Source organism: Schistocerca nitens, chromosome 3 (genome assembly GCF_023898315.1).
Source record: "Schistocerca nitens isolate TAMUIC-IGC-003100 chromosome 3, iqSchNite1.1, whole genome shotgun sequence".
Classification (NCBI taxonomy): Eukaryota; Metazoa; Arthropoda; class Insecta; order Orthoptera; family Acrididae; genus Schistocerca; species Schistocerca nitens.
The window spans coordinates 871,623,688-871,638,490 of record NC_064616.1 but is presented as its reverse complement, the minus strand read 5'-3'; the positions used below and the strand labels follow the sequence as shown (position 1 = coordinate 871,638,490).

The 14,803-nt window shown below is 37.3% G+C and overlaps 1 protein-coding gene across 1 annotated transcript in view; it reads right to left on the bottom strand.

Annotated features, from left to right (window-relative positions):
- LOC126249794 (uncharacterized) overlaps positions 1-13,947 on the bottom strand; it is a 48,569-nt gene extending 34,622 nt beyond the window's left edge. Inside the window, exon 1 of the mRNA XM_049951482.1 lies at positions 13,839-13,947. Coding sequence (XP_049807439.1) covers positions 13,839-13,893 — 55 coding nt within the window. The 5' untranslated portion in view covers positions 13,894-13,947. The remainder of the gene's footprint in view (positions 1-13,838) is intronic.
- Positions 13,948-14,803: the final 856 nt, after the last annotated feature.

Below are 14,803 nucleotides of genomic sequence, written 5' to 3'. Positions count from 1 at the left end.
AGTGGATGTGCAGGATGACTAATGAGTCCACTGATAGGTGTGAACTGGTGGCCAGCCCAGTTACGGTTCGCGCTGAAGTTAACCCATCACCTGTGGTCAAGTGGGAGGTCACCTCTGGGCATGGAAGGTGGTGAAAGACTTCTTATGGGTCGAATGTAAGGTCTCCCTGGTGAGTCCGACAAACAGGTGCCAGGTGCCGTCTGTAGCTGGCGCTGTCCCTTAGACACATGCAGTCACTTTTCCAGTTTCCTCCTGCAAGATCCAGGCAATTACAGACGGTGAGATTATTGATAGTTGGGAGCTCCAACATTAGGTGCATTATGGGGGCCCTTAGGGACTTAATGGCCAAGGAGGGGAAGAAAGCCAATGAACACTCTGTGTGCATACTGGGTGGAATCATTCCAAATGTTGAAGGGTCCTTCTGGATGCCATGAAGGGCACATGGTGCAGCTAACTGCAGGTGGTGGCTCACATTGGTGCCAATGATGTGTGTCACTTTTGATCCAAAGAGATTCTCTCTGGTTTCAAGTGGGTTTCAGAAGTGGTCAAGGCTATCAATCTTACTTGCAAGATGAAAGCAGAGCTCACCACTTGCACCATAGTTGACAGAACTGACTGCAGACCTCTGGTACAGAGCCATGTGGAAGATCTGAATCAGGGGCTCAGATGGTTCTGCAGATACCTCGACTTCTGCCATAGGATGTTGGTGTTTGACGTTCTGCTAAATAGGTCAGGAGTCCATTACAAGCAGGAGCTGGCTGCATGGGTAGCAGGGGCTGTGTGGCATGGACGGTGTGGCTTTTTTTTTAGGATGGAGGGTCTCAGGGAGACAAAAAGAGGGCTTCAGTCTCAAAGGATGCAGGAAAAACGTATATCTAGGAACCATCAGCACAACAGTTGTAATTTGTCATAGCTGTGTTGGGAAAGTACCAGATCTCCAACGTCATTTTTGGCAACCAGAATATATAATAATTGGATCCTTTTTACCAACCTCCCAACTAAGACGATACAATAGCTGAAAGGTTCAAAGAAAATTTGAGTCTAATTTCAAACATGCGCCTGAGTCATACAGTTATACAAGGTTTGGAACTTAAATAGTGGCAAGTATTTATTCACAATCGATTCAAAAGAGTTACATGTTTGCACCTGTGACTATCCTTCAAAGTAGTCACCAGCATTGTATAGAACCCATTACCAGTGATGTGGAAGGTGTAGTATACCGTTAGCAGATCCTGTTCTGTTGATGGTGCGAATGGAGTGGTCTACTGTCTGTTGAATCTCTGGAACAGTTCTGAAGCGAATGCCATGAAGTGGTTCCTTCATCTTTGTAATCAAATCAAGGTTACAAGGACTTAAGTCTAGGGAGTATGGTGGATGGTACAGTACTTCCCAGTCCCATCAACAAAACAGAGCAGCCACAGCTTGCGCTGTATGCGCCTGTGCATTGTCGTGCAAAGTGATGGGTGTGTTGCACAGGAAGTGTCGCCACTTCTTTCGCAAAGCTGGTCACAGGTGACGCTCCAAAAACGAAAAGTAATACTGTGCACTGATGGTCTGCCATGGAGTAATGTACTGCATTAGTATAACACCATCACAGTTGTACACGAGAATCAGAATAACTTTCACCATACTGGGACTGTGATGCACTTTCAACTTTCACAGCGACCCATAATGATGCCATCTGTTGGATTGGCGTTTCAGTTTTGGCTCATACGATGTGGCCCATGTCTCATCCAGTGTTATGATATGGCATAAGAAAGCCTCTCCTTTGTGCCCATAGCACTCAAAGTGCGTCTGAGCAGCATCGTAACGCATCCATTTCTGCATTTCCATCAAGTTATGTGGAACCCATCATGATGCAATTTTTCGCATGCCCAGGCATTCCTTCAGGATGCAAAGCACAGCTGTGTGTGCTTCATGGGTGAGCTCACAAATCGTATGGTGTCGATCACTGTCCACTAATGCGGCAACAATATGCACTTCTTCTTCAGAGAAGCTAGGATGACCTGCCCAATGCACGTCTGCCACAGTTTGCTGACCTTCGTTGAAGGCTTTTACCCAATGTGCCACTGTTTTGTATGGCAATGCCAATTCACAGCACTCCTCTTGAAGACCTGTCATGCTTTACGACCTCTGGGACATTCAATCTTGATCCAATTCCATTGTACCTGTTTTGAAAACATAGTGACACCGTTATGTTAGGCTGCTTGCTCAAAAGTGACTGTGTTTCCCTCAGTTTTGCACACGCTGGTGACATGAGGCAGGCGAGTCCATCTGCTCGGAGGTAAGGTAAGTATGTCAACAACGTCTGCTATCAGCAACAATAGTACATTCCATTGCATAGTGTCTTCACAGCAGTGTTGCCACTATTTAAGTTGCAACCTACATAGTACTTACTTCAATTTACTCTTGATATGTTGGCGAAAACACATGTTTAAGTCTGGAGGTACACATAAAACATTATCTGAAATTATGCTAAAAGTATTCCCTGAAAATTATTTTGAGCAGTTAGTTCATGAATCCACTCAAAATGTGAATGCTTATGAAAACACACTTGACCTCTTAGTAACAATTAATCCTGAGATAATAACAACCATCAAAATGGATACAGGGATTAGTGAACACAGGGTTGTTGTAGTGAGATTGAATATTATAACTCCCAAATACCCCAAAAATTAAGAAAAAACAATATACCTATTCAAAAAATCAGATAAAGATTCTCTTGACACATTCCTGAGAAACAATCTCCACTCCTTCCAAATTAGAAGTGTAAATATAGACCAGATGTGGCTTCAGTTCAGAGAAATAGTATCAACATCAATTGAGACATTTATACAAAATAAATTAACAAACGATGGAGCTGATCCCCCTTGGTACACAAAAGGGTCAGAACACAGTTGCAGAAACAACAAAAAATGCATGCCAAATTTACATGAACACAAAATCCCCAAAATTGGCGATCTTCTACAGAAGTTCACAATTTAGCATGGACTTCAATGTGAGATGCTTGTAATAGTTCCCAAAACGAAACTGGTCTTTAAATCTGGCAGAAAATCTTAGAGATTCTGGTTATCTGTAAAGTACACCTGTGCTACTGCTAATGATACTAACTAAACACAGCCTATCAAAACTCCTTCACAAAAGAAGACAAAGTAAATATTCTAAAATTTGAATTAAGAACAGTTGCCAACATGAGTAACACATTCTCAAAGTAGTGAAGCAACTTAAATCACTCAATAAATGCAAGTCTTGTGGTCTAGACTGTATACCAATTAGGTTCTTTTCAAAGCACTGCAATGAAATAACTCCATACTTAACAATCATACACAACCACTCGTTTGATGAAAGATCCATCCCCAAAGACTGGAAAGTTGCACAAGTCACACCAATATTCAAGGAAGCCAGTGGTAGTAATCCACTGAATTACAGGCCCATGTCATTAACATTGATATGTAGCAGGATTTTGGAGTGTATATTGTTTTTGAACATAATGAATTACATCTAAGAGAATGGTCTACTGACACTTCCTTGCAATCTATGCAGATTAAGAGGCAGTAGAGACAGGAATTCACCGTTATTGCCGTAACTCCATATGATGAAATCACATGGACTTAAGTCAGGTAACCATCGGGATCACTAAAGAAAAGGAAAGTCATTATCAGACACACATCCAATCCAACACTGTGACAGATCAGTTTTGAGGTAACCATGAACATCTGAAAGAAATTGTGGTGGGGCACAATCTTGTTGTAAAATGATGAATCCACTGTCTTGCTGTAATTGCAGTACAAGACATTGCTGCAACATGTCCAGGTACATGAAACAAGTCACAGATTTCTCCACAAAAAAATGTGGTCCATAACTTTTGGGGAGAATATGACACAAAAGACAATAACTTCAGCTGAATCATGGACATGTTACGCAATCTTGGGTGGGAGTTCTGTGTCACAAACACACACAGTATGATGCTTCACCTCTCCAGACTCATGAAACATGCCTTCATCACTGAAAATCAACTTATGTGAAAAACTGTATTTCTCCAGTAGCAGCTTGAAGTCATTGCAAAAGTCAGAACAAAGCTCATTGTTCTGAGTAATCAGTCCACATAACAACTGGAGTTAGTGTGGTTTTACACAGAGATGTCTACGCAGAATGCAGCAACCAGTTGCCTGTGATATCTGCTGTTCTCTGATCCTATATGTCATGTGTCACTGATTTCTGCAGGCTCCTGATGAATGATTCTTACCCACACTCCTCCTTCTCTGTTGATAGCACTGTCCAGCCTGCTTTCTTTGCTCCATATAAACAGCCAGTCTCATGTAGTGTGTTGTACAGTCCATAGATTGCTTTGTATGTTGCAGCTTTTACCTGCTATTTATTACAAAATTGTTGTGGAACCTTCACAGTTGACTCACATGTAATGAATTCAAGGACGTAAAAGACACACATTATTCCATTATAGGCTGTGTTCTGACAAGCATGTTACTTAGCAGTGCGCACTGCACCTATGCCATGCACAGGTTACTTTGAAACTTAAAGAGAAAATCTATCCACTGATATGTGTCATTTTCCTGTTTTACTTGTAGTTTTTGCATAGTTGTCTTATGAAACCCTGGAAGTACTTACAAATAATCCTGTATTTACCAACATTACACTTGTGGTTCAGCAAATTTCTTCAATCATCTATATATTCAAGGGCTATCCAGAAAGTAACAGACATTTTGAAATAAAAATGAACAATATGGAAAAATTAAATTTTATTAAATACATTTTAAAAATACACTCTTAAACTATTTTTCTACATAATCACTAATCCAATTGAGGCACTTATCATACTATGCCACAAGTTTTTCAATGTGGTTTTCTGTAGAAATCTGCTGCCTACAACTGCAATCACTGGTAAATACTAGTGAGTAATTCAGTGTCAGTAACAAAGCACTGTCTAACAAGTCATGTCTTCATTACTGTTGCCTGAGATATCTGCTTTTCTCTGATCCTATATGTCATGTGTCACTGATTTCTGCAGGCTTCTGATGAATGATTCTTACACACACTCCCCCATCTCTGTTGATAGCACTGTCCAGCCTGCTTTCTTTGCTCCATATAAACAGCCAGTCTCATGTAGTGTATTGTACAGTCACTTGGCACCAAATCGGGGCTATATGGTGGATAATAAAACACTACACATCCAAAACCCCATAAGATCTCTTGGGTACAATTGGCTGTATGTGGATGTGCATTGTCGTGAAAAAACAAAACTTTTACACTAAGTTTTCCCTGAAGTTTGTTTTGTGTCACCCTCTTAACTTCATCAGTTGTTGACAATACCTCTCTGAAATTTTTGGCAACAGAAACCAATTCACAGAATGCACCTCACAAGTGGCGGGATTTTCTGCTGTAGTGCACATTTTGACACATCAAGGAAAACAAAGAAGCAGAGACACAGACCACACTCTACCACCACTGGATGCATACTGAGTGTATGAACATTATGGCATCATGATGGTGGCTGTAACCTTGCCCACTACCATGATAGACCAAATTGTCTATTACTTTACAAATAGCCCTCACAGAAAACAATTCCGTATTTGATAGTAAGATGGCAGTAAGTACTGAGAGAGAGATGACAACTGAGTTAGCCGATTTCCTTGAATGGCACTGAGACATTAATGGGATTAAATGTGATGTAGGGACTCAGCCAAATTGGAAGCAGCACAGACTCAGACATTCTAGTAGAAGTGCTTCTTAAATGGTCATCCCCCTGTTGTTCACAGACAGTGATAAAAATTTATAGTCACATGTTTGGCATCTAGAAGGTTTAGCCAAGGATGACCATCAGCTATATTAAATTTTAATGATCATTATTTATAAAGAGGATTTCAACAATATCTCTTTTTCTCTTGGTGCAGCCAGTGCTATGGTTACACCATTGAATACTATATAGTATGTATGTCACGTAACCAGCCAGGTGTGAACTGATCACTGAACATCACAAGCGGGAATATTTGCAGTAGGCTTGCCACCACTAAAACTCATGTCAGAAAAGAGCGATCAAAGACTGAAATGCCATATTTTTATTCAAAGAACGATTGCGGCAATCCCAATAAGACAATCATGTCTAGTTTAGATAGAAAAGATCTGCTTCAGTTTGCAAAAGATGCATTTTAATTTGACAAGAAGTTACAACCTACAACCATGAAAAGTATTCAGCTTCTACATCTGATTCGTATGTCCTTCAGTGAAAACACACCTCTGTATTTGTATCTATACGGAACAGTGACTACTTACATCTACAGAGATGAAATACTCAGTTCTTTTGTATATCATCCTTGGCTTCTCATGCTGTCCACTAACCATATTTACAACATGCCTATGGGAACTTGTACAAAAATACATTATATTTGAATAATGATAGTAATGATATCAAAGAAGTAGTCCTATACTTTTTAGTATTATTATTGTGAGGTTAACTAAGTTTTATGGAAAGAATTTGACACTGTTCCCCACTGTTGGCTGTTAACAAAGGAACACACACACACACACACACGGTATACGTTCCCCAGATAGGTGAGTGACTCAAAAACATCTTAAGTAATAGAACCCAATATGTTGTCATCAATGGTGACTATTAATTAGCAACCAAGGTATCATCAGAGGTGCTCCAGGTTAAGTGTGATAGAACAGCTATTATTTACTATATACAAGGTGTCCCATTTATCTTGACCATCCTAAATAACTGTTTGTCCATATGCAAATTACAAAATGTTTGAAGCAAATGTTCTTTAACCATCAGGGGGACACCAATCAGCATGATTAACTTCGTTGTAGCTTTGTTTTTTACAAAGATATGAACAGCACTATGACTTTTTTAAATGACACCCTGTATTTATTATTCAGTAATTCATTTCCTCTCCTAAAGACCCATTCAAAAATATATCACAGTGTACCATTCACTGAAACACAACATTGTCAAAGAGTGCTTACAAAGTACCATCACCTTAGCTTGTTATTTCCCATCAGCCCATTATGGCTATTACCAATAGCTCACACATGTGAGACAACTACTGGTACAGTTTTGCAACAGACTGTTGACAGTCACCAACATACCTTGCATTTCTTCTCATGTAAGCTGACCACGGTGCGGCAGTTGTGGTCAAACTATGACCATGAACTTTTGGCCCTGTGTGAAGCAGTGAATCATTTTAGAGAGGATATCAAGGATGTCCCCATACAGTTATTACCAGAAATCACCCTTTAGTTCACACAATATGTAATCTGACTGTGAACACTATGCTGTGTTGCTTCAGATGCTTGGACTATACTGGACAGTTTACCACTGATATTTGTAAGGAGAATGGGATGGGCAATGTGACTGCAGATTACCTGCCATGCATCAACACACCATTAGAGCACCGCGATTTCAGAGAATTGACCAATGAGCAGGAACATCATTAACAGTTCATAGAATTCTTAGAAAACACCAACACCAGACTGAAGCTGAGGCATATTAATATCCTAGAACTACCTTACTTCTGTGGTGTGATTGCTTTGTTTATTACAATATCTGGATCATGAATAATGAAACTATTGTGGAAAAAAGGTTGGTGATAGTTAATAATTTCTGCTTGAAAGGAACCAATGTAAGTCAAATGAGTTCTTTAAAAAAAAAAAATTATTCAATTTTAGGTGAATTACATGAAAGACAGTAGCTACATTAGTACATAATATAATCACTTCACCAATGGATTTCTTAGTAAGTCTATATAATGTATCATTCAACCTATTTCTTTTGAAGTTGTAGCTTAATATTCTGTGCATTATATCACTTGCTCTTAAACGCCTTCAAGTTGTGTACCATTACATGTACAAAAAAATTACAGAGTAAGTGTTACTGTTCTTAAATATAAAACGTAAATTTAAAAATAAGAGTATAGAATACTTGTCATGCATGATTGGATCAGCTGCTGGTGGAACTATAAACTGTCAAAAATGAGACCTGATATATTATTTTTGGTAAAATTAATAAACATTTTTACTTTTTATGGGCTCAAAATATTACTATCATCTCAATCAAAAGACCAGGGCTAGTGTTTATGTTCCAGGCTTTTGATTCAATGGGAAACGTAACAATACAGCTTCAAATAAGCTACAGAAGTGAATAGATCGCAGAATCATGTAAATGATTACATCTTCTATTTCCCTGATCTCTATTTAGTCTACAAAGAATTATTTTTTATGAGAAAATCATTCTAACTGTTGCAATGTAGCATTCAGTCATATTCTTTTAACCATCTGGTAATCCATCCATGTCTGCAAAATCTGTTATGGGCAACATTATTAACAATTTAGATGACAATATTAGAATCTTGTATCTATTTAAAATGTGCTTTTTCAGTGCTTGGTCCCTAACATAAGCACTTAGTCATATTCAAGCATTATACATGCTATTAATTTCATCATAGATTGAATAATGCAAACAAAATGCTGTTGAAAGGTAATAATGAAAACATATAAATTCATAGACAGCAACTGTAAAAACATGAGGACCTTCATCTGTATGAATTTCTCAGTTGTATGAAATCCCTTCTTTTGCATCAATGAGAGCCTTAAGAAGAGCCTTAAGAAGAGCCTTAAGAAGAAAATGTGGATACAGTGTATTCAAAACTACATTTCACTGATTTGTGTTATTTGCAGTGTAGTTATGGATGGTCAATTATTTTTTTGTGGCATGATTGTGACTGACTGTCTGTATATGTAACTGAATCAGTTTTCTTTTGTGTACAGTAGTCATGCCATTATAAATAATGAGGAAACTATCATCACTCTTAATTCTTTGCAAAGGGGTTTTAAGGCACTTGCAACACATTTAACAGCCTTCTTCTGCTACATAAGAATCTTTTACAAGTCTAAAGAACTACCCCAAAACATCATAAAATCTGATTTTTATGTACAAAAAAGCACAACAGGAGCTAAGAAACATATTTTCACTCACACACACTAGCTATTTATTTGATAAGTATATGACTATTGATAATTATGTACATGTAAAATTTGTGTTATAATTCCCTGTTAATTTAGAGGTCAGTGTATGAATATACAACCAGCATCTTAATTATGTAAGGTAAAACATTATATTTATATTTTAACATGATTTAAAGCCAACTGATAATGTTTAAGCCAAATACTGGATGTTTTAAGAGTTGAATGATAACTTCATTCTGCTTCAAATGAAATTATTCCAAGATGTTTCTCTCATTTGTTGTAACTGAAAGTCTTGTTATGTCACTGTTTGGAGCAAATTTAATTTGTGACATAAACATAACATTTTCAACCTTATTTATTGGTTTCCTGATAACCCTTCAGTCTTGCTTACAGGATTCCAATCTTTTCTCAAAATCCACATCAATGTTTGATGCCAGAATACATCAATAGTAGAAAATACCTCTGTGCTATGCGTGCTCATATATTGTTGTCATCTGTTCACCTGCGAGTAATTTTAATTGTCAGATAATAAACTTTGTTTCACTTTTTAATATTTTCCCATACTCAGTGTTTGGCAGGTTGTAGATTGTTCATCCCAGTGCTTGATTATTCAGATAGGAGATTATTCATTTCATTTAGTAATTATTTTAATGTTCAGTTCATGCAGCAAAATAATATTTCAGAGTTATCAGTACTGACTTATTTTTTAAATCGGTCTTCCAGTTCCTCTCTTATTGATCAGCAAATATGATCAGTAACTATGTCTTTCTCTCTTTTGTGCCTGCCTGCATTTTACACCATTATTGTTACCATACAATGTTTATAAATAATGCAAATTAATACTTTTTGTCATTCATATAGAGATAACTTCAATGCCAATTACCATTTCCTCTAGTTATTGATCTGTTGTGATGAAAGGGAGTTACTATTAGTGATGAGACAAAAAAAAAGATAGCTCAGAATTTCAGAACTATGCTAGAAACTGTGAAATGTTTTAAGACAAGCTCTCATTAGACAATTGAATAAGTGAAGATAATGACTCACATATAGTGGAGACACTGATTAGCAGATAGACACATAAACACACTAGGTCAATTTATGTAACTGTGTTCTTCTTCAGACACACACAGCTACATTGTCAGTCACTATAGTCAAGTAGCAGTTCTTGCACAATGTAGCTGTCTCTCTCTCTCTCTCTCTCTCTCTCTCTCTCTCTGCCTTGGAAAACTGTTATTTTTGTGGTGGTTAAATATTTCCTTTAGGATTTTGCCCAACAGGAAAAAAATATGATGTTACTGCCACAGTACACAAATTATTAGAGATGGCTGGGTTACTGTAGTTCCACACAATACAACCACTGATGCAGTCAACTGAAGTGGTGCCACAGAATCAGAGAGGGTAACATGTGCAACAAATCCATAACATGACCATAACACTTTTATGGGATATGAAAATGCCAACTATTTTGTAGGACATCTAGAGGATCCTTCCTAGCCACTCAAGATTCTAAACCCAGTGTCTAATTCAGGTTCATTGGAGATACTGTCATTATTTGGATCCAGATCCAAGACAATTAATTTCCACTTCTCCACCACTCAACATCATTCTTATCCATTTCACCTGGTCCTCTTGAGCCCAGCATGTTACCTTCCTGGACCTATATTTCCATCTCTCTCATAGCACCATAAACTTCTGTCCTCATCCAGCTCACCAATCATCGACAGTACCTACACTTCTATAGCTTCTATCACTTCCACACAACACCAAAATCTTTCATATAGTTACCATTATTAGCAAGTCTGTGTCATTTGCCAGCAATGGTTGGATAGACTGCATCAAGTGTCAGATTATCTATCATCATCACCCCTACAGTGACAAGCAACTCCTTGTTCGGTATACAGTCAGGCTTATTAAGGTATTTGCCACACTTGCTCCTAATTCTCCAACCATCTCAGTAACCTCCGGAAAAAGACTACACTATGTCTTTTCTCCTTATCACACTAAACTGGAAAAATTTCAATGTGACTTCTGCAAAGCCTTATATATGGGCACAACCAGGAAAAAACTGCCTAAACAATGAATGGTCACTGCCAAACAGTGGTCAAAGCCCAAAATGACTACCCAGTAGCAAGATGTTCTGCTGAGTGCAATATGGTTAACTTCAATGGCTACTTCACCACAACCCACCTATCCCCCACCCCATATACCAGATTCTCTGTATTATATAGATTGGAACTGACCTGCCAACACATTTTTGATCCTACAATCCCCCTGGCCTAAATCTTCATCAGCCCCAGCCCCACATACACGTCCATCTCTGTCCCCATGCCTGCAACTTCCTCCATTACTCTATACTTATATTTTACTCTGTGGTCTCACACTTCCTCTGATTCATCCCCCCCTCCCCCCTTATTCCTAATTCCCACCCCCTCATCCACTTCAAGTGCCAGAACCAGTTTTCCATACTGTGTCATGGAGGGGGCTCACCTGTGTAGCTCTCATGCTATCCCCTTCCTGCCTCTTCCTCTCAGCGTGTCTTCATTCCCTTTCCACTCCCATCTCCAGTCTTCCTCTTTGCTAATCTCACTTATTTAATCCAACAAAACTCCTCACTCCAGGGGGAACCAAGTAATCAGAGTTATATACTTCACAGTTCCTGCTTCTGACAAAGCATAACATGGGCACTAATTATCTCACTATAGAGTACTCTAAAACTAACTAACTAAGCCTACCATGTAAGCCCTTTACCTTCTAACAGACTTTCTGCAGTATATATTCCCAGTCTCTACAGAAACTGAAAGTATGCCAAGTATTACAAAAACTCTTATTTACTATTCAGTGATATGGGGTAATCTCTCTGGATGGACAATTATCAGTGCACCCACTTCAGCTTAATTGACTATCCATTTACACACTTTGGACTCCATTAAATTACTGAATATTAATCTTCATTTATGGACTGTAATGGTGCAAGATACAATTTCGAACATTCTAAACAATTTTAATGACATGTAAATCTACTTTTTCAATAGTCTTGCCCTAGTGTTACACCAGTTCCCGTCATATCACTGAAGTTAAGTGCTGTTGGGCTTGGCTAGCACTTGGTTGGGTCACTGTCTGAGTCTGCTCAGCACTGTTGGCAAGTGGGGTGCACACAGCCCTAGTGAGGTCAACTGAGGAGCTATTTCAGTGCGAAGTAGTGGCTCCGGTCATGTAAACTGACAACAGCCAGGAGAGAATCCCATGATACTTATAGGCTGAGGACAATAAGGCAGCTGGTCTGTACTATTGGGCCTTCAGAGGCCAGTTCAGATGGACTTTAGTTTAGAGTAAATCTACTTTGTTATTAGTTCATAATTTTTCAACACAGATTTGCAACACAAACTTTTAGTTGTCTATTTATGGAAACTGTGAGATCACTGAAGAAACTCTGTAAACCTATGAAATAAAGATTGTACTCTTGGGGCTATTCTATATTTTTATGAGTTTAGTCATCAAAGGACTCTGATGTCATAATAGAAGATGTTTTTGCATTTTGAAGTCGAGATTTTGTAAAATGGCTGGTATTTCCTAAAGGGAATGCAATTTTGGCACAAGAAAAGAATGAAGTATCTGGTGTACTGAGTTCAACTGTTTAAACTGAAACTGACATTCTTCTGTAGTCGAAACAGCATTGTGTTTATTATTCCTCTGATAAAATCACTGATACTTGAGTAATGGGAAACTTTTAAAAAATGCAATTTAATAAATAACTGCACATTTTATATGCAACATTGTTCATTTAAGAAATCATAAATGTTTTATAATATGTCTCATATGTAAATACAAGCTATCAGGAACCATGCATTAACTGTTTATGTTGTAGATGAAATGATTAAATTATTTGAAATACCACCATGACTGAGGTCAGGCAATTGTATGTAAAATTGGTGCTCAATTTATCAACAATGAACTTGAATGCTAATAATAGAAAAGGAACCAATATAGGATCAGTGTCAATTTTTCCTTTCAAATAATTGTGTGCAAGTATTCTGAATGAAATCAGAATCCATGTTTCATGTCCTTTCAGTCAGAGAAAATGCACAATATTAATTTGTCTAGCATATGATTGTGTTTTAATTGGCAGCCATGTTTATTATTTCCATGAATAATACCTTTCATATTTCTCATTAATAACATTATAATCATTTAGCTACAGATATTACCACTATCAGTGTTGTATGGTTGCACCTTGTACACAATGTACCAAAACTGATGAAAATAGCTTCAGTAATATCATGACAGAAAGTCTCTAATGAATTCACAGAGAGCAGGACAATGAAAAGTATGTGTGTTGACACTCAGATTCAGAAACTGGGTGTGAAACAAGAGTTCATTAAAAAAACGAAGCAAGATCATCATACCCATGTTTCAGCATGTTTCCTAATAAAATATAAAATTATATAAGTTGCTGGAATGAATCATTCTTTTTCACAGAATCATACTGAACCCATTATTGGGACTTTCTTTAGCAGTAGCATACTACAAATTCTAGATTGTCTGACAAGACCTACAAAACCTCACAGACATGTGGAAGTTTACTAATACATATAACCCACACAAAATGACATATAGCAATAATTTCGTAACTACCATTGTTACAGTCATGAGCTAACTTCTATAAATGAATTAGCTTCTGTTAATGGAATATTAAACTGAAACATATCAGCATACATTGAATTTATCTTGCATGAAGTTGTGTGTTATGTATCTGTGTGAAAGTTCTTTGAGAATTATGGAACATTTTTATGAGAATAATAAGTTGCATGAAAAATAGTTCAAAATAAATAAGAATGTATGGTGATTGCAGTACTCACTGGCTAAAACACCTACAACAGTGAAAGCAAATAGAAGAATTTTGTTCAGCTCCATGTCAGCAAAGATAACTGATCAAGAGCAGAATTGAAAATCTGTTTATATACACTGGTGTACCAAATCTGAAGTAATAAAAGCATTAAAGATTTTTGGATAAACAAGACTAAGCAATGATATCAAGTTATATTTCTTTAGGATTAAGCTATGAACATTTATTGCTCTGAGACAATCGATAAAATTCAGAGATAAGACCAAATTCTGGTTGTGTGACAAGATATACACATGACAAGACAAATCCCTTTCTGATGAAGGTCTTAGGATTCTTAGAACATTGATAACTGATTCTTAAAAGTGATTAAGAGTTATTAAAAAAACAGAAGGAAAGACAGCATATTTCCTGTTTTGTTTACAGTACTCAAAATTCATTTATAATTCAATTTTTCACTGAAGAATATAGCACTGGATTTTTTACTATATTTTGTGTGTGTATCTAGGGCTATGCTACTTAATCATGAAACATGTTGTTGACTCAAGAATCCACAAAATGCTGATAAGAAATGAAGGAAGAAAATGAAAACAGAGATCTATAACCTCCTGTACAAGTAAAGTGGTTCAGAGTCCAAATGAAACTGTAGGTATCGCTATAACTTGTGAGGTTTCGAAGGTCAGAGGAAGGTAATGGCATACAACCTCCAATAGGCTAATGCCTAATAAAGCACTGAGATGTTCAAACCAACCTTGAGACTGATGACAGCTTTATCTACTTTTGATATACACAAGTTGCACAATACTAATATAGCTTATTAGTAACACATCTTGGTAATAGAAGTGATATTTTTTTTAAATTTCCTATTCATGTTCGATGAGAAAGATGGAAAAAATTTCAGAGAAACTGTCTTCTGGAATCACTTCAGTTGATGCAACATGCATTAGTGGATGTATGAAGTTGAACAACAGCATCCTTGAA